This window comes from Eretmochelys imbricata, chromosome 7, assembly GCF_965152235.1.
Source record: "Eretmochelys imbricata isolate rEreImb1 chromosome 7, rEreImb1.hap1, whole genome shotgun sequence".
Lineage (NCBI taxonomy): Eukaryota > Metazoa > Chordata > Testudines > Cheloniidae > Eretmochelys > Eretmochelys imbricata.
In genome coordinates, this window is record NC_135578.1 from 120,908,076 (window position 1) to 120,935,915 (window position 27,840).

At 47.4% G+C, this 27,840-nt stretch overlaps 2 protein-coding genes across 2 annotated transcripts; both read left to right on the plus strand.

The window, feature by feature from the left end:
- The first annotated feature begins 1,763 nt into the window (after window positions 1-1,763).
- CALHM3 (calcium homeostasis modulator 3) lies at window positions 1,764-6,612 on the plus strand. Its single transcript, XM_077822879.1, has 3 exons — window positions 1,764-2,050; window positions 4,430-4,685; window positions 6,127-6,612. The coding sequence occupies exons 1-3, from the start codon at window positions 1,764-1,766 to the stop codon at window positions 6,610-6,612; spliced, it is 1,029 nt and encodes a 342-aa protein (XP_077679005.1).
- Window positions 6,613-21,639: 15,027 nt separating this feature from the next.
- Window positions 21,640-27,073, plus strand: CALHM1 (calcium homeostasis modulator 1). Its single transcript, XM_077822880.1, has 2 exons — window positions 21,640-22,188; window positions 26,606-27,073. Exons 1-2 carry the CDS (start codon window positions 21,640-21,642, stop codon window positions 27,071-27,073), a joined length of 1,017 nt encoding a protein of 338 aa, XP_077679006.1.
- Window positions 27,074-27,840: the final 767 nt, after the last annotated feature.

The following is a 27,840-nucleotide window of genomic DNA, read 5'->3' on the forward strand; positions in this document are numbered from 1 at the left end:
ATTTCTAATTGAAGATGAGGGCCTGGAAATAATTAAATACAGTGTTAAAATAGAAACAGACCTTCCAGAATACTCTGTTTACTTTCCAGAGAGCAGGGGCAGGTTGTATTAAAATTCCAAGCGTCAACACTTGTAGCTTTGATCGTTGCAACTGTTTAAATACTGGCCCAGCACAGTGAAGTCATGTTGCACTTCGGGTGACCAGATGTCCTGATTTTATAGGGACAGTCCCAATATTTGGGGCTTTTTGTTATATAGGTGCCTATTACCCCACACCCTCTGTCCCCATTTTTCACACTTGCTATCTGGTCACCCTAGTTGCACTAGACTAGTGCATACGATCATGACTCTCTCTGGTATGCTACTTTCTCGCAGGGGAAGAAAGTCTCATTCATTCCAAGAGGTAGAGGCCCATCTCTTCGGTCTCAAAGATTCCTAGGTTTGATTCCTGATGAAGACCATGTGTGGTCTGTATATATATGGCCATGGCTTGGTATCTGAACATTTGCATGGTTCTCTTATGGGCACATATTGCGGTAGTATTAGTCAATCATTTTACTATAGCATCAAGGAGCCCTAGTCATGGACTGGGACCCCATTGTGCTAGGTGCCATACAAACACAGAACAAAAAGACAGCCCCTGTCCCAAAGACCTTACACTCAGAGTAGAAGACAAGAGACAACAGCTGGATACAGACGGGGAGTACAAGAAACAGTGGTGCTCAGCATGTATCAGAGTGCCAGTCGCAATACAATATGGTGCTGCAGACAGAGCAATGAAAACTAGGGGGCCCACATACCATGCCATGCGATCAAACCGCTGGTTGATGTTACATCCCTAGGATCAGCGTTCCATCCAAGGACCTGAAAACAATTAATCCACACAACATCCCTGTCGGGAAGGTTAATACCATTATGCTTAGCTACAGGAAGCCTGAGGCAGAGATTAAGTGACTTGCCCAAGGTCACATAGCAAGTCCCATGCAGAACTAGGAATTGAACCCCTGTCTCCTACACCCCTGCTCTCTGGCATCTAGGTCACAGCTTAAGAGCTAATGCACAGAAGGCAACCATGCTAATGCAGAGAAACAGGGAGGAGACATGTAGACAAATAAGCTCATTTGAATAGCTAGTTTGATCACCAGCGATGACTCATTTGACAACACACCATCAATAAGGCATCCGGAGACAACTCTTTCTACAGGGGAGAGCTAGTGTTCCATGACCTGGGAATGTGTATCTTATCCTACCTCCAAGCTGCTACTGTGTGGCATGCATTAAAGTGCTGTGGATGAAAGAGGGGGAGAAAAGTAATACAGAGAGGCTGTATCCATCTACTTAGAAAGTAGAACGACCAACCACTGCAGCCTGCCATGAAAGGGAAGTATCTGGCTAAAGGCTGAACTGGAAAGACTGTGTCCAGGAGCCGTCACACAGGATTCTACCCTGGAAGGGAAAGAGGCACAAGAGAGGCAACTGCATTGACCTGGTCCCATGTAGATGGACACGGGAATCCTAAACGGGTGCTTGTGTGCGTCACCGTAAGCAGCGTTGCTTTCCTGTTTCTATCTCTTTGCCCATTCAAATGCACTAAGCTGCCTTTCTAACCCTAACTGAAAGAAGACATATTAGAACGCACATAGCCAGAAAACCCAAGAAAACGGTCGCAGAGACATGACCATCTGCCCCCAGCAAGCACCTCATCAATCTGAAGTTAACCAGGGATTTCTCCTTCGGAAGCAGCCCCCAGCCAATACAGCACCATGGATCGGTTCCGGATGATCTTCCAATACTTCCAGTCCAATTCTGAGTCGGTGATGAATGGGATCTGTGGGTTGCTAGCCCTGGCTAGCGTGAAGATATATACTTCCTTTGACTTTAACTGCCCCTGCCTGCCCAAGTACAACACGGCTTATGGTTTGGGGATCATGTTTCTGCCCCCCATGGCCCTCTTTCTCTGTGGTCTCATTCTCAACAGACAGACTCTGGTGATGCTGGAGGAGTGGAAAAGACCTACTGGGGGCAGAAAGAAGGATCTAGCCATCATCAGGTGAGGGATTCACCATTGTGAGTTGTTCTGTTCCCTTTGCCTCTCTTCCAGCCCTTTTGTTTGTTACATCTTTATCTCCCTGATACTTAGTTTTGTCCTAAATTCAGCTCCTTAGAAGTTCCCTCTTAAACATCTTGAACGCCAGCTGCTCATTAGTGAGCTCGGCACTGATGACTTACAACAGATTGTGTGAGTCCGGGAGCACAGCGATCCTATGAATACCTTCAAGGTAACCACAATATAAATGAAGGCAGAGAATATTTCTGAATCCCAGAGAAAGACAACAATACTGATATCTAGCTCTTATACAGTGCCTTTCAACAATAGAGCTCAAAGGGATTCACAGTCTAATGTATTTATACCATAAGCAGGAGTGGCCTGAAGCTAAGGAAGGCAATGTTTAGGCTACACAGTACATAAATTTTCAGGTTTCAGAGTAGCAGCCCTGTTAGTCTGTATCCGCAAAAAGAACAGGAGTACTTGTGGCACCTTAGAGGCTAACAAATTTGAGCATAAGCTTTTGTGGGCTACAGCCCACTTCATTGGATGCATAGAATGGAACATATAGTAAGAAAATATATATATACACACATACATACAGAGAACATGAAAAGGTGGAGTAAGAAGCTAATTAATTAAGATGAGCTATTATCAGCAGGGGAGAAAACCTTTTGTAGTGCTAATCAAGATGGCCCATTTAGACAGTTGACAAGAAGGTGTGAGGATACTTAACATGGGGAAATAGATTCAATATGTGTAATGACCCAGGCACTCCCAGTCTCTATTCAGACCCAAGTTAATGGGATCTAGTTTGCATATTAATTCAAGCTCAGCAGTTTCAGCTGGAGTCTGTTTTTGAAGCTTTTCCGTTGCAAAATTGCCACCTTTAGATCTGTTCCTGAGTGGCCAGAGAGGTTGAAGTGTTCTCCTACCGGTTTTTGAATGTTTTGATTCCTGATGTCAGATTTGTGTCCATTTATTCTTTTGCGTAGAGACTGTCTGGTTTGGCCAGTGTACGGGGGCATTGCTGGCACATGTAACACTCAGTAACAGATTTAAAGGTGGCAATTTTGCAATTTTTAGATGCCATCCAATGTGCCATCTGCTCAACCCCCTGCTCTGCCCCAGGTCCTGCCACCACTCCACCCCTTCTTCCAAGCTTCCTCCCCCCACCCAACCAGAGCCTCCTGTACACTGCAAAACAGCTGATTGTGGTGGGCAGGAGACGCTGGAGGCTGGAAGGATGAAGCGGATGGTGGGCTGCTGACGTATTACGGTGGCTCTTTGGCATGTTCACTGGTAAATTCTGGCTCCTTCTCAGGCTCAGGTTCGCCACCCCTTCCTAAGGGCTCAAGGCTGCAAATACTCCCTACAAGGCATAGTACTTTGCACTGTGAGCAATGTTCCCAACGACTTCTGTGGGACTAATCACAGCAGTAAGCATTTGCAGGATCAAGCAAAGACAACAGACAAGCAAAGACAATATTTTCTGTAGTCTTTACAGAAAGTAAAGACAACAGAAAATGGGTGTGGGGGTGTTCTTGGGGGAAGTTACAGCAAGACAATTCAGAAAAAAGAAAAGGAGTACTTGTGGCACCTTAGAGACTAACCAATTTATTTGAGCATGAGCTTTCGTGCTCACTTCATCAGATGCTGTAGCTCACGAAAGCTCATGCTCAAATAAATTGGTTAGTCTCTAAGGTGCCACAAGTACTCCTTTTCTTTTTGCGAATACAGACTAACACGGCTGTTACTCTGAAACAAGACAATTCAGTGGTCATTTCGATTCACTGTGCATGGTTTTTCATTGTTGTTGTTTAAATGTTTAGAGTGTGTTTATAAACGAAAGCAAGAATGATTGAAGTAATTTTTTTGTGGGGGGGTTGATGTGATGGAGACAAGGAAGGGGTGAAAGAGCAGGGGTGATATTTTGGGGTGGGGCTGAATTTGGAGGGGAGAGAAAGAGGGAAGAGAGGAGGGAAAGGAAGGGAGGAAAGGGAGTTGGCAGAGAATCATGCACAGACTATGCAAGAGAATCCTTAATCAGGCACAGTTCTTGTTTGTTTCTTGAGGAAACCTTAAATAACAGATCCTTGCAGCACCCACAAATGGTCTTAATACTTTGGTCAGTATGCGAAGAGCATTTAGGCAGTGGAATAGATTCCCAAGGAAGGCACCAAGACAACATCATTGCAGAGATTCAAGAACAGAGAAGGCATTAGCTGGAAAAATGCTGGCAAAAGCCAGGCCGAGTTAAATGGTATTCCCTGGGCAATGCTATTGCTGCCTGTGCCAATCCAGTTCTGTGGATAAGTAGAAGGCTTCATCTCCAGGGACATCAGGTTGACACCGGTTCACACTTCCCTCTCCTGCACACAGGTACATGTGCTCCTCCATCATGCAGCGAGCCATGATTGCTCCCATCGTCTGGATCATAGTCACCCTCCTTGATGGGAAATGCTTCGTCTGTGCTTTCAGTGGCTCCATCGACCCTGAAAAGTTTGTGGGGTTTGCCAACATCACCCCTACCCAGATGCAGCTCTTGCTCTCCAAAGTGCCCTGCAAAGATGACGAGCTCATGAAGAACAACCCTGCCCGGAAGGCGGTCTCCAGATACCTGAAATGCTGGTCACAAGTAAGTCAGAGGTTTTTCTGGGAGCCTTTCAAAGGGTCTGTAGAACAGCTCTAACAACCACGAGCCTGCTCCTACTCCTCTGGAGTCAGGGAGAGTTTTGGCATTGACTAAAGTGGGAGCCAGACTGAGCTCCATTTCTCTGACATTCAGAAATATCATCTTTATGATAATTTCTGCAGGAGTCCCCCATGTCGGGTAATAGAACAAAGAATAGGCACCTAGATTCTGGGGGGCATTGGTGATTTAGAAATGTGCATGATAAAAATGAGGATGCTGGTACCAAAAATAGTGATATGCTCTTCTTCTAAAGCCCTTTTCAGAATCAAGGAGGTTAAAACTCTTTTACAAACTTTAAATCTCACAACTCCCTTATGAAGAAAGAGGCCCAGAGAGGTGAAGTGACTTGCCCAAGGTCCATATAATGAGTCTATGGCAGAGCTAAGAACAGACCCAAGGAATCCCGTATGTTAGTCCCCTGCTCTATACACCGATCAGACAACAGGCTGGGGATTTGATGGAGTAAGGCTAGTGGAAAGCCAAGGGTTAATCAATTTATCTCAAAGGAAGTTACAGCTGGTTTAACTTTGAGCCTTTTCAGGAGTGTGTGTCATAGCTCCTTGCAAACTCTAGGCAATTCACTGATGACGGAGTTGACTTCTCCTAATTTCTGTGAACTCTTGGCGTCCAACTACCCCTTCAGATTTGTGCAAGAAACTCTCACTGAAGCTAGTGTGCATGGTAAATGTGCATCAGAGGGATAAGCAGGTGCCTTAATTTTTTCCCCTGACATTCCATCCCATTACACACACACCCCCCCACCTGAGACTGTACACACACTGAAAATCGTCTATGCTTTAGGAGATTCTAGTGGTCAGAGCAGATACCTGGCGACCCTGTAAAAGGCAGGCACAGTACCAGGTCTGCAGGGACTAACCTTGACAAAGGTCTGTCAGACCTGGCCTATGCCCACTCCCACCCCTTTCCAGCCCTCCCCTGATAAGGAACTCCAGCTGTGCTCAACTATAGATTAGCGTGGGTGGATAAAATGTCCTATGTTCATTAGGCCATTCACAGGGCTCTAGAAGGGCTCAGCTTTCCCATGGAGTATAAACTCTTTGAGGTGTAGTTGCCTGGATTTTGTAGCTAGAATTGGGTTGCCAATTTTAGCTGGACATATTCCTGGCGATTTCATCACATGATATAATCTTTAATTAAAGATTAATCTTTAATTCCTGGAGACACCAGGACAATCCTGGAGGCTTGGCAACCCCAGGCTACAATCTGAACCAGAACCCAGACATCTTCCCATTTCCCCACTCCTGCTTAAAATCTCGGTTTGAGCTAAGGGTTATACAGGCAAACAGCAAGTATATTACACTAATGTCAGCGTCACTCCCGATGCCTCTCATCCTGCCTCAGTGCTTCTTTCCTTATTGCCCAGGCCCTTGGCTGGAGTGTTGTGTTGATCCTTATCATGGTAGCCTTCCTTGCCCGGTCGCTCAGACCCTGCTTCAACCAGGCTGCCTTCCTGCAGACGCAGTACTGGAGCGACTACATTGACATCGAGCAAAAGATCTTCGACGAAACCTGCTGTGAGCACGCCCAGGACTTCGCCCACAAGTGCGTCCTCCACTTCTTTGAAAGCATGCAGGAGGAAATCAAACTGCGGCGTTTCAATGCGCCCGGGGAGGAAGCCGAGGGGGGAGAAGGGGAAGAAGATCACCTGCGGGGAATCACAGACCAGGAGCAGATGAACGAGCTCCTGAAATCATGGCACTACAGCAAGCCCCCCCTGGATGTGAGCCAGGCAAGCCAGCGGCAGCAGCCTGTGGGCAGGGAGAGACCGTCCGTGCCCTGGGCGGATAGCTTGAGTAACAGGGGGAATGCACCGCAAAACGCCAAAACCTCCAGACAAACCGAGGTTTAAAAGGGGCCTTGTCACACCGGTAAGGCATCAAAATGCATCTTCCTTAAAAGTGAAGTAAGTCCCACGTAGCAACAGTGGAGGATGAGGAGACTGATAGACTAGACAGACCAGGGCTGGCCTTACCATGAGGCAAACTGAGGCGGCCACCTCAGGTGCCAGACTGTTGGGGGGCACCTCTAGGACCCTGAGTTTCAAAGTTTTGGCCCAAGTGAGAGGACATGGGGGCGTCATTTGAGCTCCCCGCGCAGGTGCCAAAATGTTGCGGGCCGGCCCTGAGATAGACATGCACAAGTGTGTAAACTGGCCCAAGCTTGGAACCTTGCAACCCAAAAGGCAAATGTTTCAGTATGTTATGAGCAAGAGAAGACAAGGTTAAAACGGAAATACTTTTGTAGCCTTATGGCAATGGCCTGTGTAGTCCATGATTCCTCGTGGAATCGGCTGGGGAACTCATCCCTTGCTGTAGAGCTGTACTCTACAGTACAAGCTTTTATAACCCATGCACACCCAGTGTGGTGCTCTGCCCCATCTCATGGTGGCTGGACCACATAAAGAGGTTGAGCCTGCTACACTGCTGGCTATTAGAGCTGAATCTTTCAGTTCAGGCAGTAAGATCCAGAGGTTCCAGGGTTGAACCCCTCTGCTGACTCACCCAGGGCCACTGTTTTACATTTTCATTGTAATAAAAAATTTCTAAGGCCTTATGGTTGTGGTGGGGAAAAAAGTTTCCAGATAAAAGTTTAACCAGTGTAGGAACAGGAGTCGGCAGACAGCCTGAAACAACAGCTTTGAGAGGTATGAGCTGCTCCCACATATGTCACTGGAGAGTGTTAACTTTTAACACCTAATTAGGAAAGTTAACAGGGCTGACACAAAGTTATTTCACTGCTCAGTTTTTAACCGCCAATTAACATGGTTATGCAAAAACCCCTAACGTCCTCTCACATTCCGAAAGCTCTTACTGCCCCCAAAGCCAGCTGCTAAACCCTCCAGTTTCCCTGCTCACAACCCACGTGTCTGCATTTTCAGTACAAAATATAACAGCAGCTTTTGAAAGTTAACAGTGATGGGTCAGCACAAAGCTAATCGGCCGTGATGTCAGACCAACATCACCGGTGTAACCGTACTGCCTGGGTTTATTCATTTTGAGAACAAACTCAAGAAAACCCTTCATCTCCATTTCGTAAGTGTATCCAGAGCTGCTAGAGTAACCAATGGCCTTGCCACAGAATTTAGACGCAGCATGCTGCTGAGAATGGAGTGATTTGCCAGCTGCAGAGTCCAGCAGGCACCACTCAAACGGGACTCTAGCTGCGAATTTGGATCCAGATTTCAAACACCACAAGATTTTGGGGATCATTGTAGGTGGGGGTTTGATTCAGGCCTATCTAACAGGAGCGCCACTAACAGGGACAGAATTAAGGTCATCTAAGTGCCTCAGTTGTGTATTTCCATAGCTACTTTCAACTATTTGGGATTCCTTAAAATTTAACCTTAATGCTGATTTCCCTGGATTTCTGATGTTAATAGCATTGTCAGGTTGTTTTAAGCCTTAAATTACTGATATTGACTTTCAACTTAATGCCAGTTTAACCAAGGTTTGTGTCCAGCACCGCTGTCTCCATCCCTTAAAGCATGAAACTGGAGAGTGACCTCCAACCGGGACTCAAGGGGGAAAAACAGGCCAGTCAGGGAGAAATCAGAACCTACCAACATCTTGTTACTAACTTAAAGATTAGAATGTAAAATGTACATCAACACAACTAATATACTCAGAGCACTGGCTGATGGTGCGGGGGCTTTGTCTCCTTTCCCTGCGGGAGGGGGCATACAGGCCAAATAATTCTGCCCCCCTCCACAGGTGAGTTACTACGGCTCCATAGCGACCACCCCCCAGCACATGAAAATATTCTGTCCCTAGACCTCTCCTCCCACACACTGCTCTCAAGAGCCCAGTTCTGCTCCAGTAGCTGCTACTTGCTCCACTTCTGTTCTCCCCTGGGTCCTTTACCCCACCTCCCATGCATTGGGGGGCAGGGTGGAGACATCTCTGGGGGCCAGCCTCTTCTCCATCATCCCTCACTTCCTTCCAGGCCTAGTGTTCTTCAGCTCCCCGTCAAAGGCCAGAGGCTCCGAGCAGGGACAGAGGCTGAACAGGAACCCCATCTCCCCAGTCTATTCCCCCTTGGGAGCCCCTAGCCCAGTGGTTTTCAAACTTTTGCATTGGTGACCCCTTTTACACACCAAACCCCTGAGTGCGACCCCCGCCCCCATAAATTAAAAACACATTTTTTCATATTTAACTCTGTTACAAATGCTGGAGGAGAAGTGGGGTTTAGGGGTGGAGGCTGACAGCTCGTGACCTGCCCCCCACGTAATAACCTTGTGACACCCTGTGGGGTCACGACCCCCAGTTTGAAAACCCCTGCCCTAGCCTGTTCCCCCTTGGGAGTCCCCATCTCCCCCACTCTGTTCCCCCATGGTAGCCCCTTGTATTCTGCCCTCCATCCCCTGCCCAGGCTCAGAAGCAGTCAGCAGCTCCCTCCTTTTCCCCACAGGTTCCAAGTTCAGCAGGCTCCCCGGGGGGGAGGGAGGAGGGAATAGAGGGCGGAGAGAGAACCAGCTCCCTACCTTCAGTGCAGGCCCCACAGCATCCCTTGATGGCAGGAAGGCGCCGTTGCAAGGGAATCTCTGCAGCCCTGCTGGGGGTTTGGAGCTAGAAGGAGCACACCTGGGAATCTCACCCAGGAGGTTCCTTCCTAAACCTGCCCCTTTGCCAAGATACCACGCGTGGTAATGGGACAGAACTCTCCCTTTGCTAGAGCAGCTAATGGTACATCATAACACTTGTTAAAGTGCCTAGAGCCACGTACCAGCAAGTCTGCGTATAAATGGCAAAGGAATACAATCAGTTAAAACACTCACATCTTTCTAAGGAAGGAAGGTTTTGCCAAACCGCCAAATCTATGGCCTGATCCCACTGAATGCAGCCAAAACAGCCTTTGACTTCAGTGCATACAAAAGACTGCTCAAGAGAGTAAGGGGGGCAGGATCAGGTCTGACAATAATACGTCTGCCCCTTCTGTAGCGCAGTGTGTTTCTAGCATCTCTGTAATTTCTCTGGTTGTTTGTAATAAAAATGTTTGCCTCTAATTTTGGTCTTTTCTTCTTTCACAAATCCCGTTTTCCTACAGCCCCAGCCTTCCTGATCTTAGAATCCCTTTTCAATGCCCCACTCCTTCCGAGCTGGCCTAACTGTTTTGCTTTACTTCCTTGTTCGTGCAGCAGCATCATTGCCAAAACTCGTGAATTTCTGGGGAGGCGTGCATGTTAATTACCTGCTGCTTCAGAGCAGAAGGGAGGGAGTAGAAAGGGCTCCAAGTACAGTTTTATTTGGGGGCTTACAATCACTCAGCACTATACTATGTGGAAGGGAAGGATGCATTCCTAAGTTTCCTACTCATTCAGGAGGGGAGATGGATGGAAGAACAGCAAACTCATGCCTGCAGTGTACATGATCACAATACAGCCTGTGCCACGTTACACTGTACAGTTCATTCTGGTCAGACAGAGGTAAATGAGATATGTCCTATATCTGACCAGTCAGACTCTTCAAATAATCATACCGGGGATGGCAGAAGAGCTGAAGATAACAGGACAAAATACAAGACCTACTTTGGACCCTGTCTTCCTGTAGCACACTCCCTTCAATTTCTGTCTGCTCTCAGAGGAGAGCAAGGAAGAAGAAAAGAGAAAGAGATTAAGAACCCACTGACCTTACCAGCCCCTGGATGGGAGGAGAGATGCAAGAAATGGCTCCATCGGACCCTGCAGTCTTCAGAGATAGAATTCCCCTTGGAAATGGCTGAGGTATCACATCCTAAGTGATTAGTCTCAAGGAAGCTCCTTATGGAACGTCTTTGAATAGACTCTTACAGCTTCAGCAAATTTGCATTGAGGAACGGGGTGGAGGGGGGTAGGAAAAAACAAGGGGAAATAGGTTACCTTGCATAATGACTTAGCCACTCCCAGTCTCTATTCAAGCCTAAGTTAATTGTATCCAATTTGCAAATGAATTCCAATTCAACAGTCTCTTGCTGGAGTCTGGTTTTGAAGTTTTTCTGTTGTAATATTGCAACTTTCATGTCTGTAATCACAGGACCAGAGAGATTGAAGTGTTCTCCGACTGGTTTATGAGTGTTATAATTCTTGACATCTGATTTGTGTCCATTTATTCTTTTACGTAAACAATGGTCACATAACCACCACCCTATACCGAAAACCTCCTGACCGCTATTCCTACCTACATTCCTCCAGCTTTCACCCTGACCACACCACACGATCCATTGTCTACAGCCAAGCTCTGCGATACAACCGCATTTGCTCCAACCCCTCAGACAGAGACAAACACCTACAAGATCTCTATCAAGCATTCTTACAACTACAATACCCAGCTGCGGAAGTGAAGAAACAGATTGGTAGAGCCAGAAGAGTTCCCAGAAGTCACCTACTACAGGACAGGCCTAACAAAGAAAATAACAGAACGCCACTAGCCGTCACCTTCAGCCCCCAACTAAAATCCCTCCAACGCATTATTAAGGATCTACAACCTATCCTGAAGGATGACGCAACACTCTCACAAATCTTGGGAGACAGGCCAGCCCTTGTCTACAGACAGCCCCCCAACCTGAAGCGAATACTCACCAACAACCACATACCACACAACAGAATCACTAACCCAGGACTCTATCCTTGCAACAAAGCCCGTTGCCAACTGTGCCCACATATCTATTCAGGGGACACCATCATAGGGCCTAATAACATCAGCCACACTATCAGAGCCTCGTTCACCTGTGCATCTACCAATGTGATATATGCCATCATGTGCCAGCAATGCCCCTCTGCCATGTACATTGGTCAAACTGGACAGTCTCTACGTAAAAGAATAAATGGACACAAATCAGATGTCAAGAATTATAACATTCATAAACCAGTCGGAGAACACTTCAATCTCTCTAGTCATGCGATTACAGACATGAAAGTTGCGATATTACAACAAAAAAATTTCAAATCCAGACTCCAGCAAGAGACTGTTGAATTGGAATTCATTTGCAAGTTGGATACAATTAATTTAGGCTTGAATAGAGACTGGGAGTGGCTAAGTCATTATGCAAGGTAACCTATTTCCCCTTGTTTTTTCCTACCCCCCCACCCGTTCCTCAGACCAACAGGAGAATGGGTTTGTGTGTGTGAAAAAAAGGCGGGGGGGGGGGGAAGAAAACCTGGATTTGTGCTGGAAATGGCCCACCTTGATTATCATACACATTGTAAGGAGAGTGATCACTTTAGATAAGCTATTACCAGCAGGAGAGTGGGGTGGGAAGAGAAAACCTTTTGTAGTGGTAAACACCCATTTTTTCATGGTTCGTATGTATAAGAACATCTTCTGTATTTTCCACAGTATGCATTCGATGAAGTGAGCTGTAGCTCACGAAAGTTTATGCTCAAATAAATTGAATCATAGAATCATAGAATATCAGGGATGGAAGGGACCCCAGAAGGTCATCTAGTCCAACCCCCTGCTCGAAGCAGGACCAATTCCCAGTTAAATCATCCCAGCCAGGGCTTTGTCAAGCCTGACCTTAAAAACCTCTAAGGAAGGAGATTCTACCACCTCCCTAGGTAACGCATTCCAGTGTTTCACCACCCTCATAGTGAAAAAGTTTTTCCTAAAATCCAATCTAAACCTCCCCCACTGCAACTTGAGACCATTACTCCTCGTTCTGTCATCTGCTACCATTGAGAACAGTCTAGAGCCATCCTCTTTGGAACCCCCTTTCAGGTAGTTGAAAACAGCTATCAAATCCCCCCTCATTCTTCTCTTCTGCAGACTAAACAATCCCAGCTCCCTCAGCCCCTCCTCATAAGTCATGTGTTCTGGACCCCTAATCATTTTTGTTGCCCTTCGCTGGACTCTCTCCAATTTATCCACATTGGTTAGTCTCTAAAGTGCCACAAGTCCTCCTTTTCTTACCACAGGGAACATCAGAGCACGTGGCATCACAACATTTCTCTCCTCCTCCTCCCCACCCCCAATATGGTCTTTTTCTTATTTTAATAACAAAACCACCTGCATTGCTGACCATTCACTGAACCAACCACCCCTGACTGCAGAGCTGGCTGGAGAACATCACTACACCTACAAATGTGGATATTAATAATGAGGCCTTGGTGAAGTCAGCAGTCCTTTCCATAACTGAATGGTCCAAGCCAGAATTTAGGGAGATCCTGAGCGGTAACACAAGGCAGCATTAGCTGCAGTCAGTCAGTCTGGAAGCTAGAGAGAACCACAGGGTTTATCCATGTCCAACAGCCCCATTAAAGAATCCCCTTTCTATTCATCACCTGCCAAGTCCTGCCTCTTCTTTACCATTTGGGACACTGCAATAAAGGCCCTCATCCCTGTAGCTTTCCCCACCTTTAAAATGGGGGTAATAATTATGTAGCTCACAGGTGTGTTGGGAGGAGTAATTCAGTAATCCCTGTAGATGAGCAATACAAGACCCTCAGACCAAGGTCCTATGGAAAGACAGAATACCATCATCATTGAAAAACATAGGTTTCCCCAGTCCCTGATCTTTTGAAATACACATTTCAACACTTTATTTGTTCTCTCACATCAACCTTTTAAAGGCCAAATATTCTTGGAATACATTTTTTAAACAATACAAATATTTATAAACAGGGCTGCCTCTACTAATCCACTCCCCTGGCTTCCAGTTGTGCTCAGTATCAGTTAATAATAAACCAGTCCTCACTTGGGATATAGATTTCCCATCTTAATGAGACATCTCTGGGCCCCTTTTGTAAATAACTGATGTATACGTTTTCATTTCAACATGGGGGTATATTGAACAGACCAAATTTCCCTCATGTTGCAGTGAGGGGAGGGGAAGTTTCTAAGTTACTTTTAATACAGACACAGAACAAGAAATCAGAGACTATGCATCTGACCTGTCATGTTCATGATTCTCTAGTCAAATTGGTTATTTCCCTAAGTGGGCTCAGACCAATAGACTGGCTCACTTTACCAGGCTACTTTGCATGCTGATTTTCATGTTCTCATGTTTTAAACTATTCTAGAATGACAGAAAGATATAAATGCAAAAAGGAGGAAAGGATTTTATGGTGGTTTATAGGTAGGCTGAGTCAATCACTGATTTTTCAGCTCAGTGACCAACCTGTAAAAAAATAATCATTTTGGGTCAACCCGAAAAAAAAGTTTGTTATTTTGTTTCATTTTCAGGTGTCTTTTACCCCTTTTAAAGGTAAATTGAGCTGAATTTAAAAAAAACCCAAAACATTACATTTTGAAAATGTCAAAACAAAACATTTAGACATTTTTTGGGGGAGGGTGGAAATATCCATTTTTGGGCTGAAAATACTCACTGAATTCAACCTGAGTTTGCAAATAGTTTTGGTTAACTTGAAACTGTATTTTTTGGTGAATAAATTGTCTGAAAAATTTTGGCCCAGCTCTATTTATATACAGGACTGGGAGTCAGGAGACCTAGATTGTCATCTCCCCTCTATGTGACTCAGCTTCTTCACCTGTAAAAAGGGGAGGGGGGCAAAAGTCTCACTGACCCCCACATGTGTTCTGCTGCTTAATTCATTGACGTGAGCAAAGTGCTCTGGGATCCTCAGATGACAAGAGCTGGAAAAATGCAACGTTCTTACAAAGCAATGTTCTTGACCCTTGGGCTTCTGTTCATATTGGAACCATTTGAAGGTTTTCATGTCCACCCTTTCTAGATTCAGTATTGTCACTTTAAAGACCAGAAGTATACTTGACATAGCTTTAAAAACAGATAGTGTAGTACATTGTGTAATAATAATGATACTGAGCAGGTGCTAAAGGGATCTTCCTTCATGGCTGATGGCCACTAGCTCTCCTTCAAGCACCAGATCAAGTTCAAATGTCCCATCCTCACTTTCAAAGCCATGCATGACTCCCATTCCACCTCAGAACTTGCCTCCTTTACTCCAACAATAATAGCTTCCCTGCTCCCTTACCTTCCTTCTCACCCTCCTGTCAAATCAAGACAGTGAACTTGCTGCATTGTTGGTGTCCCCTCCTATTTGTTGCCCTTGGATATTCCAACAAGCACATTGTTTGGTTCACAGAAAGTGTTGCAAATGCTCATGGGACTATTTATTCCTGCAGCCATCTTGAAAGCCTAGGAATCATCCAATCAGAGAGCAGAAACAACATCACGTGAGCTAGGGGACCACCAACCACAATAGGTGAAATTCGCCCCTGTGAGGAGGGTGAACATGAGGGCTCAGCAATACCTAAGTCCCACTGAAGCCTGAAGCCCTGGCCTAGGGACTGCGAGTTGTGCATCATTCGGGACTTATGCTGGCCCTCTGCAGTGCACAGGGATGAATTGCTCCCTCCACACACTACACAAAGCAACAGTCATGGGAAATGTTTCACGAGCCACCTATAGACTGAAAATACAGCTGAATAAAACATCTACCCTGTGACTGTAAATAAGAGACAAACTGATTAAAAACAAACCAGTGTTTGGGATGTGGATAATTTGCAGGTGGGGAATAAGTTCTTCGCTGTGAATGGTTCACCCAGCTCTGGCAATTTGTTGCTCGAAACCCATTAGCAGATTGGGGTCCTGGAAGAGTGATACCAACTTTGTCTTCAACTCCAAAGCATTTTGAGCTAGCGGTCAGCTGGGAGGATCTCTGAACAAAAGCCCTAGGCTATAGTACAAAGCCACAAGAGAAGAAAGATCAAGACACTGGCTCATAGAGGGCTTTATTCCGAATCCTGCTGAGCAGTCATTGACTTCAAAGTGCCGCAGGTGCTCAGTAGTCAGGTCTCCCACACACTTTTAATGTAAGGCACAGCTTTCCTGGAATGATCAAACAGCCCTCTGCAAATATTGGGAGGTTTTTACTAGTCGTTCATTCAGGCTTTGATGTGAACTGCCATTGATGTCACCAGAAAAGTCCCGCATCAGGTGAGCAGAGGAAGCTCTTAACCAGCACTGGAATTTGCTTTGCAAAGTTCCTTTATCACAAGCTGCCTCACCTATATTCATGCAGCCAAATCTCCATTCCTGTTTGATGAGACCATGCAATGAGCTACAGAGCAGGAGTCAGAGACAGAATTAAGGCTTCCTGGTGAATACCAAAATGCATTGTACTCAGCGTCCATTAAACAGATCCACAGTGCACAGCAACTCAAGAGGGACATTGTGTTATCACCAGTCTGTTGGAGGCTAACTGGTGAGAGCCACTCCTGGGTTGTGTTCCTGACTCAGCCACAACCCTGCTGCAAGATCTTGGGCAAACCGCTTATTCTCTCTGTGCTTATTTATGCACCCACATGGCCCCCCCCTTACTACAGTAGCTGTGCACCTCACAAGCTTTAATGTATTCATGCTCACAATGCCCCTGTCAGGTAGGGATGTGCTATTATCTCCCCCTGCAGATGAGGCACAGAGATTAAGAGACTTACCTAAGATCACACAGAAAGTCTGAGGTGGGTAGAGGAAATTGATTCTCACAAGTCTCAAGCTAGTGCCCTAACCACTGGACTATACTTTCCTCTCTTAAACTGCCTCAGTTTTCCCATCTATAAAATGGGGACAGTACCACAAAATTATCTCCTATGTGGCAAGGAAGCTTAACTAATGTCTGTGCATTGCTTTAAGAACCTTGGATAAAATGTCCAAGAGAAGGGCAACTATTTAACAAGAAAACCCAGCTCTTTTGATTCATACTACAGGAAATAAACAGGACTGGACCAGCTGCAGCTGTCATGCTTCACTAAAATCTATCTGCAGTTCTGAACAGCTTGGAGGGATCTTATTCATTCGGCGCTGTCTGTCAAATACACACAGAGCCTCAGCTTCCAGTTTCACTCTTCTCATAGGAAGCCCCAGTGCTTTGAAGGTTGAGAGTGACCGACGAAGTGGGTATTCACCCACGAAAGCTTATGCTCCAATACGTCTGTTAGTCTTTTAGGTGCCACAGGACATGCATCCAATGAAGTGAGCTGTAGCTCACGAAAGCTTATGCTCAAATAAATTGGTTAGTCTCTAAGGTGCCACAAGTCCTCCTTTTCTTTTTGCGAATACAGACTAACACGGCTGCTACTCTGAAACAGGACTCTTCGCCGCTTTTACAGATCCAGACTAACACGGCTACCCCTCTGATACCTGATAAACTGATCTGTGCATTGGGGTAGGGGAGAGGATGCAAGTATACTGGCAAAGTTAAGGTGGGTTGGGGAAGTCCCACGCACATCTCAAAAGCCAATACAGAAAAGGCTTGGAAACCTTGTCTACAACTGTGATGGTGTGTAGGGTATGTGTTGCTGCACACCGCAGTGAAAGGCAGGCTGCGTCCACACTGTGTGGTGTGTTGCTACACATGGCAGCGGAAGGCTCTGGCAAAGGCAAGGATCTGCTGTAGCCTCTCCCTGTTGCCAGAGCCTCTCCCTGCTGTAAATGGAGACTTTCACTGTGGCTGGGAAAGGTTCCGGAAGCGGGAAGGCAGCAGTGTAGATATAGGAGGGACTGTGCGGGCATGTAGACGGCCATATAGGTATATACCCTAGGGATTCTGGCATGTCTGTATTCTATTCACCTATGCAGTGCCTCAGTGTCTACACTGCTAGTCACAGCCATGCTATCTGGGTGTGCCATGTCCATACTCTGCACACCGCCGTAAGCGTAGGCCTATGTGAAGGCACAAGGGTGGAAGTCCTTAGATACCCGGGTGGATGACTGGATAAAATGGTGAGAAAAGAACACATCCCGAGCACAAATTCCCTAGCCAACACCATCGACTGGGAGTGGGTTGTTAGCAGGAGGAACTGGGGAAAAAGCTTATGTGAGAAAGAAAATCATTCACTTTCTGAGCAGGAGTTAGGGGACCTCAGGACAGCACAAGCTGCTGGATGAATCCCTGAATGGATGCCATTACATATTTCTGCCTGGCTCAGTACTTATTCAGCAATCCTCCCCAAATAGCATTGCATCCAGGGGTGGTTTTTAATCACCAGAATACCCCTGAGAAGCGGGGGAATATCATGCCCTTTTTATAGATGGGAAACTGAGGCAGAGGATAGCTTAAGTAACTTGACCAAGGTCACACAGGGAATCTGCGACAGAAACTGAAACCAGTTCTCCCAGGTTGAATTCTTTAGCCTTTGTTTCCTTCATCTCCAGTATCAGGTCTTGAGCTTATCCACTCTGCCTAGACATTTATAATACATTGAACTGGGTCCAGCTCCCATTCAAGCTGAATGCACCCTTTCAGAATGGACAGAATAAGAAAGGGAGAAAGAACGAGAGGGATGGGGAGGTGAGTTGCTTGCAGATTGGTCAAGACAGATCCATTTACTACAGAGGTGGGCAAACTATGGCCCGTGGGCCACATCCGGCCCACGGGACCCTCCTGCCCGGCCCCTGAGCTCCTGTCCCAGGGGGCTAGCCCCCAGCCCCTCCCCCACTGTTCCCCCTCCCCCGCAGCCTCACCTTGCCGCCGGCACCATGCTCTGGGCGGCAGGGCGAGCTCCTGGGGCAGCGCAGCTGCAGAGCCCGGCCTGACCCGGTGCTCTGTGCTGCATGATGGCCGTGGTGGCGTGGCCCGGCTTCAGCCCCCGGTGCTCCAGGAAGTGCGGTGAGGGGGCATGGAGCAGGGGGTTTGGATAGAGGGCAGAGGAGTTCGGGTTGGGTGGTCAGAGGGCAGGGGTGTGGATGGGGGTCGGGGTGGGAACAGGGGGTTGAATGGGGGCAGGGGTCCCGGGGGGGACAGTCAGGAAGGAGAGGGAGGCTTGGATGGGGTGGCAGGGGGCAGTCAGGAGCAGGGGTTCCAGGGGCAGTCAGGGGACAGAGACAAGGGGTGGTTGGATGGGGCAGGGGTCCTGGGGGGGCAGTCAGGAATGCGAGGAGGGGTTGGATGGGGCGGCAGGGGGCAGTTAGGGGCAGGGGTCCGGGAGTGGTCAGGGGACAGGGAGCGGGGGTGTGTGGATGGGGCAAGGGTCCTGGGGGGGGGGGCAGTCAGGAATGAGAGGAGGGGTTAGATGGGGCAGGAGTCCCAGGGGTGGATAGGAGGTGGGGGCCGGGCCACAACCCTCTCCCCTAACCGGCCCTCCATACAATTTCCGAAACCCGATGCGGCCCTCAGGCCAAACATTTTGCCCGCCCCTGGTTTACTAGCTATTCAGTCAGACAGGGACAGTTCAGAAGATTGAGCTTTCCCCATACCTGAGCTGGTGCCAAAGTGACAGCCTAAATGTCACATGATTGATCACTCATTGTCAAAAGAGATCAGCTGGTAAAATGTTTTTAGATCAGTAACCTCCTGTCCTTTAATACGGCATTAGACTAGGTCACCTCAGCTCCCATCCCTCCACAACTACAAGAACTAGTATGACAGCATGCTTCTCTCCCATCTCAGCTCCCTCCCGCTTTCCTCCCTGGGGATGGGGAAAGCATAAATAGGGTCCAGATGGACCAAACCTTGGAGTCTGTTAGACAGAATCTTCTGAAAGACTCTTCCTCCCAGGACACAGCAGGGGGGGCTCTGGGCCGTCTCCCAAATGAGGTTGGAGTGAGGGATGGAGTCTCTATTTCCAAGCAATTTGCCCCTCCCTAGACAAAACCCCCATAGCTGAGACTGGCAGAGGCTGAGCAGTAGGACGCACAGAGACTGGTGCCTGCCAGTGTCTAATGCTGGGAAGGGGGCATCTTCATGCATCCTCTCCTGTGGGGTGAACCTATTTCTGAGTAGAGATAGATCCAAGCTGCGAGTTCCAGTCTGACCATCCAAAAAGAGCTCAAAGGGGTTTGAATCCCACACCCTGGTTCTGAGCCGTGCATTCTGAATCCAACTCCAGAGCTGAACCTGTCTAATGCAGGAAGAGGTTCAAGTTTTAGCCCTCTCTGGGGGTGCTGACCAGTATGTCAGAAGCAGGGATAGGTCCATCAATGGCTATTAGCCAGGATGGGCAGGGATGGTGTCCCTAGCCTCGGTTTGTCAGAAGCTGGGAATGGGTGACAGGGGATGGATCACTTGATGATTATCTGTTCTGTTCATTCCCTCTGGGGCACCTGTCATTGGCCACTGTTGGAAGACAAGATACTGGGCTAGATGGACCTTTGGTCTGACTCAGTATGGCTGTTCTTTTGTTCTTAGGGACCCTGCTTTATAAAGAGGGTCTTTAAAAACAGAAAAGAAGACAACATATGAAATTGAACAGGTCCCATGTTAATAGTGAGGTCCTTGAGATCTGGGGGCAGGGCTGTGTGCAATAATCCAATCTCGGCTCCAGAAACTTTGGCCTGAGCAACGCAACTTCCCTGCTTAACTACACCCATGCAGCATACCCCCTCAGAGAGACCCTGGTTTCTACCTCACTCATAAAATTTACAACATTTTATTAACAGATTTCTTCTCCCCAAGGCTTTTGGGAGCCAGTGAGACAAGTTCATGCCAGGTGTTACTCCACTGAAGGGATGGAGGAATGGGCCCTGGGTGGATTGCGGCTAGAGCACAGGACAGACAGGACTCCTGGGCTTTGTTGGTGACTCATTTCAAGAAAACCATTTAACCTCTATCATAATAGTACTTTGCATCTTCCCCTCCAGCATCTCAAAAGTGCTTAATAAACCGTGAATGAAAATGACAAGCCTCATGATAAAAATGAGTCTCCAAAATACCAGTTTCAGAGTGGTAGTCGTGTTACCCGTGTGAGGCTGGTAAGGATGATCCCCATTTTGTACATGGGTAAATGGAGGTACAGAGAGATGAAGTGTCTTATGGAAGGTCACACTGCAAACCTGGAGCTGTAGGGTACCTCCAGGAACAGAACCCAGCATTCCTGACTCTGACCACTGGGTTTTAACCAACATCTCACTTTAGTCTGTAACTCAGAGCCGCCATCCCTAAAAGCCAGGGATAATGCTACTTACTGTACAAACTCTCATCCACCCACAGCTGTGGTGGCCTTTGTGGATTAAAGTTTGTAAAGTGCTTAGCGATCCTTAGGTGCACAGCCCTGTAAGAGTCCAAAATATTACAAGTGCCCATTGTAAGTCTGGCTGAAAGCGAGTGTGCTCTTCTGTGGAGCGGAGGGGAGGATAGGACAACAGATCTATACTATATCAGTGTATCATACTCTAGAGCATGGGCAACTTTACCCCGCCTCACTCCAGAATTGCCTTAACCTTCCAACCCCACCCAGAACACAATAGAGTGCGACATCATTTCTAGTTCCCAAAGAAGTGAAAGGGGGAAGGGAAGCTGATAAATCTATGAACCACGCCAATTGTTTTGCTAGCCTCAATACAATTCCTCTGGCAGAGAGAGAGATGTTCCAGGCATCCTGATTTTTGCATTAGTGCCCTCTCGTCCTTGTGGGAGACAATTCTACGGAAGAGGATCATGAATTTTCACCTGCTTACCAATTATCTGTGGGAGGAGCATCAGCTACCCTGTAGCATTTGCAAACAAGTTCACAGAGTCCAGCCAACTCCCTTTCCTGCCGAGAACCTAGATTGCTGTCTGGACTATATAAATATAGCAACAGCTCCCCCAACAAATAAAAGGGCTCAATGACCAAAGAACTGGAGAAATGAGGACACCGAGAAGAACAGAGAAAACTGATTTACCAAGCCACGAACTAGCTGAGATTCATGCACAATACAGTCTTAGAAGAGGGGGAAATAAACGAGGGACTTTTGCAAACAATATTTCTTTAATAAGTTAAAGAAAGGGGTGAGTTTGTTTGCTTTAAATATTGGGGAGGGGGAAGAGGGGCATTCTTCCAGGTAATTGAATAATTCAAGATGAAGCAAGTAAGAGATTATTGCAGATGTGCCAGGGGTCTTGGAGGAAGGGAGTAAAGACTCCCAAGGAGAAAGAATAAAGCAAAGAGGAACAAGACCTTGGCCTTGGTTCAGGAAAGGAGGGAGGTAAAGGCTGTCCGTGAAGATGGACAAGTTCCGAATGATCTTCCAGTTCCTCCAGGCCAATCAGGAATCTTTCATGAATGGCATCTGTGGGATCATGGCCCTGGCCAGCGCCCAGATGTACTCAGCCTTCGATTTCAACTGCCCCTGCCTGCCGAGTTACAACCTGGCATATGGCCTGGGCATCCTGTTCGTGCCCCCCCTGGTCTTGTTCCTCCTGGGCTTTGTGATGAACAACAACGTGTCTGTGCTGGCAGAGGAGTGGAAGAGGCCCACGGGCATGCGGCAGAAGGACCCGGCTGTCCTGCGCTACATGTTCTGCTCCATGGCCCAGCGGGCCATGATCGCACCCGCTGTCTGGATCTCCGTGACACTGCTGGACGGGAAGTGCTTCATGTGCGCGTTCAGCACCTCGGTGCCAGTGGAGAAGCTGGGGAACGGGAGCTACACGGGCCTGTCAGAGAAGGAGATGAGGAGGATACTGGCCCGCATCCCCTGCAAAGAGATCTACAACGGGCAGGAGCTTGTGGCCAGGGAGGTGGTGGTGAGATACCTGCGCTGCATCTCACAGGTAAGAGCCGGGGGGCTTATGCTATATGGGCTTCGTCCTATCTGGATGGGAGACTTCCAAGAAGAAACCCATGGTTGCTGCAGGAAATAGTGTTGGTACCTCAGCAGGGGGTGCTCTTTCCTTGGGGTCCATAGTGTGTGTCTGAGCATGGTTCCAGGGGGTGCTGTCTGTTGGATGGCATGTAAATCTGAGGCCTTGGCTCTTCATAACCATTAACTATCCCAGGTCAGGTGTTTTGGAAGACTAGGATTGTCAGCCTCAGTGTCCCCTCCTAGCCTAATTCCAATGTGGGTAGTTAGATTGTGCCTTCCTAAAGCCCCCCCAGACATTCCAGTTGGATTCAGCTTTCACAGTCACTGCCTGTCCTAAATTCTTGGGAAGCATTCCTGTGCACCATTAAACGGACAGCCATGTTCCACTCCAGAAATGGCTGCATTTCCATGGCAGGCAAGTGATCCATACAAATCCAGGGCTAAATTCAGCCCATGGCATACTTGGGGCAATTCCCCCTAAAGTCAATGAGAGTTATACCTGCCTACACCTGAATTTGGCCAACTGCCAATTCTTACCAAAGGACCCTACCGCTGCAAGATATTCTTTTATCAGAGGAGTCTGGGACCACATGGCATGGTTGTCAGAGAGCAGAAATGCAGGACATTGGCCTTCAAGGTGCACAAGAGTTGCTTAGTGAACTGTGAACCAGGGAAAGGAACATTTTTTTTTGAAGGGTAGCAATTTCTGGTGGAGACATTTTGTCCACACAAGCTGGCCTGGGGAGTGAGGACCCAAGTGCTGGCTTCTGATCTCAGGTCCCCCCATGTGGAAGCATTTGAGATAGCCACTAGGCTGCTGGAATCATGATAATTTGGTCACGCTTTATATAGAGATTCCATTTATAAAGGGTTAACACATGATTAACAGCGGTTTTAATAAATGACTAATCAGTAGATTGCTAAAGTCACAGGTTGCTTATTAGCATGACTTATCTGACAATTTATAACAATCTATACTACTTTATGTTGCTAATCTGCATATAAACAGCTATCAATTGTTTCAATTCTTTATAACTGGAACCTTGATATGAAGTGACTGATCATTCCTAGCACAACAATTGCATCTTCCACCTGAGGATCTCAGAGCACTTTGCCCATCAGAGTCTTAGTCCCACTCCACCCCATGGAAGGTAAGTATAATTATCCCCATTTTAAATACAGAAACTGAGGCACAAAGAGGGGAAGTGACTTGGCCAAGCCTACAAAGCAGAATCAGTGGCAGAGACAAGAACAAAACCCGGTTTCCAGACTGATTGGAAAACACTCTCCACCAGCTGGTGCATCATGGCAAAAGAGACAGTACCTGAATATAGAACAGATGCACAAGCCTACCTTGGGAAGACTGAGTTAGACAAGCCCAGTTTGCCCTTCCTGGCCCTGAGAGCTGGTGTCCAGCAGGTTGGCAGTGCACAAGAAAGCCAGGTCCTAATACAGGCCAGAGGCCATACCTCTCTATTGCCATCACTGGAATCTATGAATTAGACTGTAGAGAGCCTATCTGCTTCTGCTCATTGAGCCTGGATATTACTGAGGCTAACAGCTTAGCAAAAAGAGACAGTTGTCTGAATAAGGGCAGCATCTGCAGTTACACAGGTTGGATAACGAATTATAAGGACTATTGATCCTCATGCTTCAGGGCACGTCATTAAATGGCACCGTATGAGCAGGTCTATTAAGAACATACATGGCAATTATCAGAGACAGGGCACTGCCTAGATGCACCATTTGGGCTGGTACAATCAATGATAATTGTCATGCAACGCAGAAGCAACAAAATGCAGCTGGAGAAGCAAAGGCATGTGCATGTATGTGTGGAAAAGACTCTAATCTAAACCCAGGTACAGGGACAACTGCACAAATGGTCTCCTCATTTGCAATGTAAACATCCCCAAATGCCAAGTGGCCGAGCGCTAAGCCAGCCACATTAACAAAGCACTTTCCTGCTGCTGGTCTCAGCGTATTTGTTCCTCATGGTTTAGAAAGGATGCAAATACCCTTGAGCTTTTCATCGGGAAATGTAAAATCCACCCTGCAGTCTAAGCAAGATGATTTGCCTTGTTACTGGGGTTTAAGTTCTGGTTGTTCCACTTCATTTTATTGGCAGTGTCTTAACTCTTTAGAGCAGTGATTCTCAATCTTTAGCAACCCGAGGACCCCCATTTTGATCTAAAAATGTTCACGGACACCCAAGCCTGCTGCTCAGCTCCAGGCCCCACCCCCACTCCACCCCTACCCCCAAGGCCTCACCCTTGCCCCTCCTCTTCCTGTCCCCTCCCCTGAGAGCACCCTGTCCCCGCTCTTCCCCCTCCCTCCCAGCACTTCCTGCATGCTGCTGAACAGCTGTTCTGTGGCATGCAGGAGGCACTGGGAAGGAGTGGGAGGAATTGATCAACGGGGCCGGCAATCCTGGGCATGACTCGTGGACACCCTGAAGTAGGGCCATGGACCCAAGTTTGAGAAACACTGCCTTAGAGCCTTTATTATTCCTCTGATAGGAGACCAGTACCTGGCAGGTGATCCATTTACAGGTAATGCTGTAATAAATTCATGGCAACCTCCAACTTAGCAGTTATTACTATTGCTATGCCACATGCTGGGGGTAGAACTCCTGCTACCAAAAGAACAAACTCCTACTACTAGTGCAGAAGGAGAATCTCCATTAGCTGCTAGCAGTATAGAGCCTATGACACACACGTGTCTTTCTGATTTCACCAGTAGGAGGCAGTGGTACACATGCTTCCATACTGCTGTAATATAGTGTATCTACCTGCTCTGCTATGGTTCGGTTCCTGTCTATAGTGTCAGTATCAATGCTAAGTGGTATTACATTACATTAAAGGGTATTTCCTGCTACTTAAAGGACTCCACTAGAAGGTGGGCATGGTGTCAATCTATCCTTGCATTCAGACTGGTTTTGTAGCCATTTAGAGACCAATATAATGCCCTGAGCAACTCCAGCTTGCTTTTCCTTGGGGGCAGAATCAGTAGCCATGGGAGAGATAGTCACATGACCTGCAGTCTGGCACTCTTAGGTCTGCAATTTATATAGCATGGGAAATAACATGCATGCTCCCTTTGAACCTGTAGTGTGTCATGTCAAAGATCCAGATCCCAGTGCCTCCCTAGTAGAGTCTGTCATGTTAGAACATAGCAGCACAAACCCAGGACATTAAATACAAAAAACTCTGGTGGAAGCGTAGGAAGGGCTTAATCTTTAAAGACTACGGCCTTTTAAGTCCCATTTCTCTGGTACAGGTCCTCCATCACCACAGATTGCACGCGTGGATTGACTGAGCCAGACATCATCCACATTATCAGGAGGCAAACTGAGGCACAGAGAGATTAAGTATCTTGCACAAGGGGACTCTGTGGCACAGCCATGAATTGACCCTTGCCCAAGGAACAGAGCAACCAAGCCCTGGTCTAGCATCGAAATCACAAGACCATGCCTCCTCCAACACATTTATTGATCTATAGAGTCTGGAAAATACCAGCATTCTAACAGAAGAGGAAAAAAAAACAGTAGGACTTGAGATATGTGAGAATTTTGCTTAGAAATGCATTGCTGTATCCTATAGTGCTTCGGTGTTAGAGCAAGAGAGGGGCCCGAAGTTACCTACAAAGCTTTTCTCCATCCCAGGCCTAAGAACTGCAGCATTTAACCCTTCGTGGCACGAGAAGGAAGTGAGAGCTCCCTGGCCAACCTCAGTCCCAGTGAGACCCCCTCAGCAGTGTAGCAGTTTCCCATCTGTGCTGTCACCGATAAATTTCCAATGACACCTCTGGCAGAGGCTCTAGGGCAGAAACAGGGATCCGCAGCACAGCAGGGAGGGTCAGCTCTCATTCCAACTCACCTGTTACCTTTCCCTTCCTATCACAGGCACCCTAAACAGAAGCAGACAGACACACACACTCAGTCCCAAGGGGTACCCTTTTCCTCTCCAGATACTTCCAGTTCCGGAACATTACAGATTTAGTTATTGAAGACAACTGGGAGAAAGGGTAGAGCCATTATCTAGAGAGGGTTTGCAGAGCTCAGGATGTGGTGAACCTTTCAACTAACATTTCCCCCCATAATTAAGACCATGCTGGCCATATCAGCCCCTCACTTACCTTAAACACTGTCCCACTCTTGGTCTTGTTTTCCCTGTGGGCAAATAAAGCAATTTTTGTTAGTTATGGACTTTGCAATATGTTTAAAACATACCAGAGTCTTCATTAGAGAGGGGCCTGAACTGGTGGCATCTGAACAACCCTGCAAGGTCAAGGACTTGGGATCAAGGCCATGGTTTTGGTTGAGCCCAGCCCTACCCTTGGTCTTTCTTGTTGTGACTAGTTTGGTTTCCCACCCCTTACCCTTGCAGGCTCTGGGCTGGTCCTTCGTGCTGCTGGTGACCATGGTGGCTTTCCTTGTCAGGGCTCTCCGGCCCTGCTTCACTCAAGCTGCCTTCCTGAAGAGCAAGTATTGGTCCCACTACATAGACATTGAGCGCAAGCTGTTCGACGAGACTTGCACGGAGCACGCCAAGACCTTCGCCAAGGTCTGCATCCAGCAGTTCTTTGAGGCCATGAACAAGGACATGGGCCTGGGGCACACCCACTCCCCTGAGGTGGCTCCCTCAGAAGTGGGGGAAGAGAAAGAGAAGCTACTGGGCATCACAGACCAGGGGACTATGAACAAGCTCCTGAAGAGCTGGCACAAATGCAAGCCGCCTCTGTGCCTCCATCAGGAGGTGTTACAGAACGGGAACAGCTGGGTAGAGGAAAATCAGCACCGCAATCACATCAGTCTGCCCAAGAGCGAGATTGTCACCTACTATAGTAAAGTGTGAGGATGGGCTACAGGAACAGAGATCAGGTGTGGCCTTAGAGATGGCCACCTAGGGCTCTCTTTCCAAGGGGTACCCCAGTAAGACTGGAACCATTATGGTCACTCCAGAGAGTCCAGTTCAGAGCATCTCTTCCCACCCTACTTGTCCATACTCCACGTAGCTGAGCAGAAACAAAAACCCATTTGGAGAAGCAGGTGCTGCAGACAAGGTATGGGGTGGGCTGTTGAGCGGAGTAGGGAGAAGGGAAAATGAGCACCAGATGCCACCTTCAAATATGCTGGCATGACAATCAGGTTTGCAGGAAGGACCAATGGCTGTGCAATTTCCCCTCTGGTGCGCCTCGTATACTCCAGCCTACAGTTCATAGGGGGTTTGCCTCGGAGCTGAGCAATAGAGAATGCCCGCCCCCAGCATTTAGTTCTGCAGCTGGTAATTTCAATTTAGAGTCTAAATCCACCGTGACAATGATTTCTTCATATAAAGGGCACCTACTGAGAGCTTGTCTATACGGGGAGTTTAAACCGGGCTCAATGGAGTTAATGAGGTTTGAAAACGCTTGCACGCGCATGAGGCAATTCATTGTAGTGCACCGACTTCACATTTATCACAGGACTCTGTAGTCCTCTTTCAAAGTGAGCTAACTTTGCTGTGAACCCAGTTAGTCTAGTCTATTGTTCAAGTGCACGCAATGCTGCCGTGCACTACTTTGGCAGTCCTCCAACTGCTATCCCACGCTGCTTTGTGAGCAACCATTACTGACCTGTCTG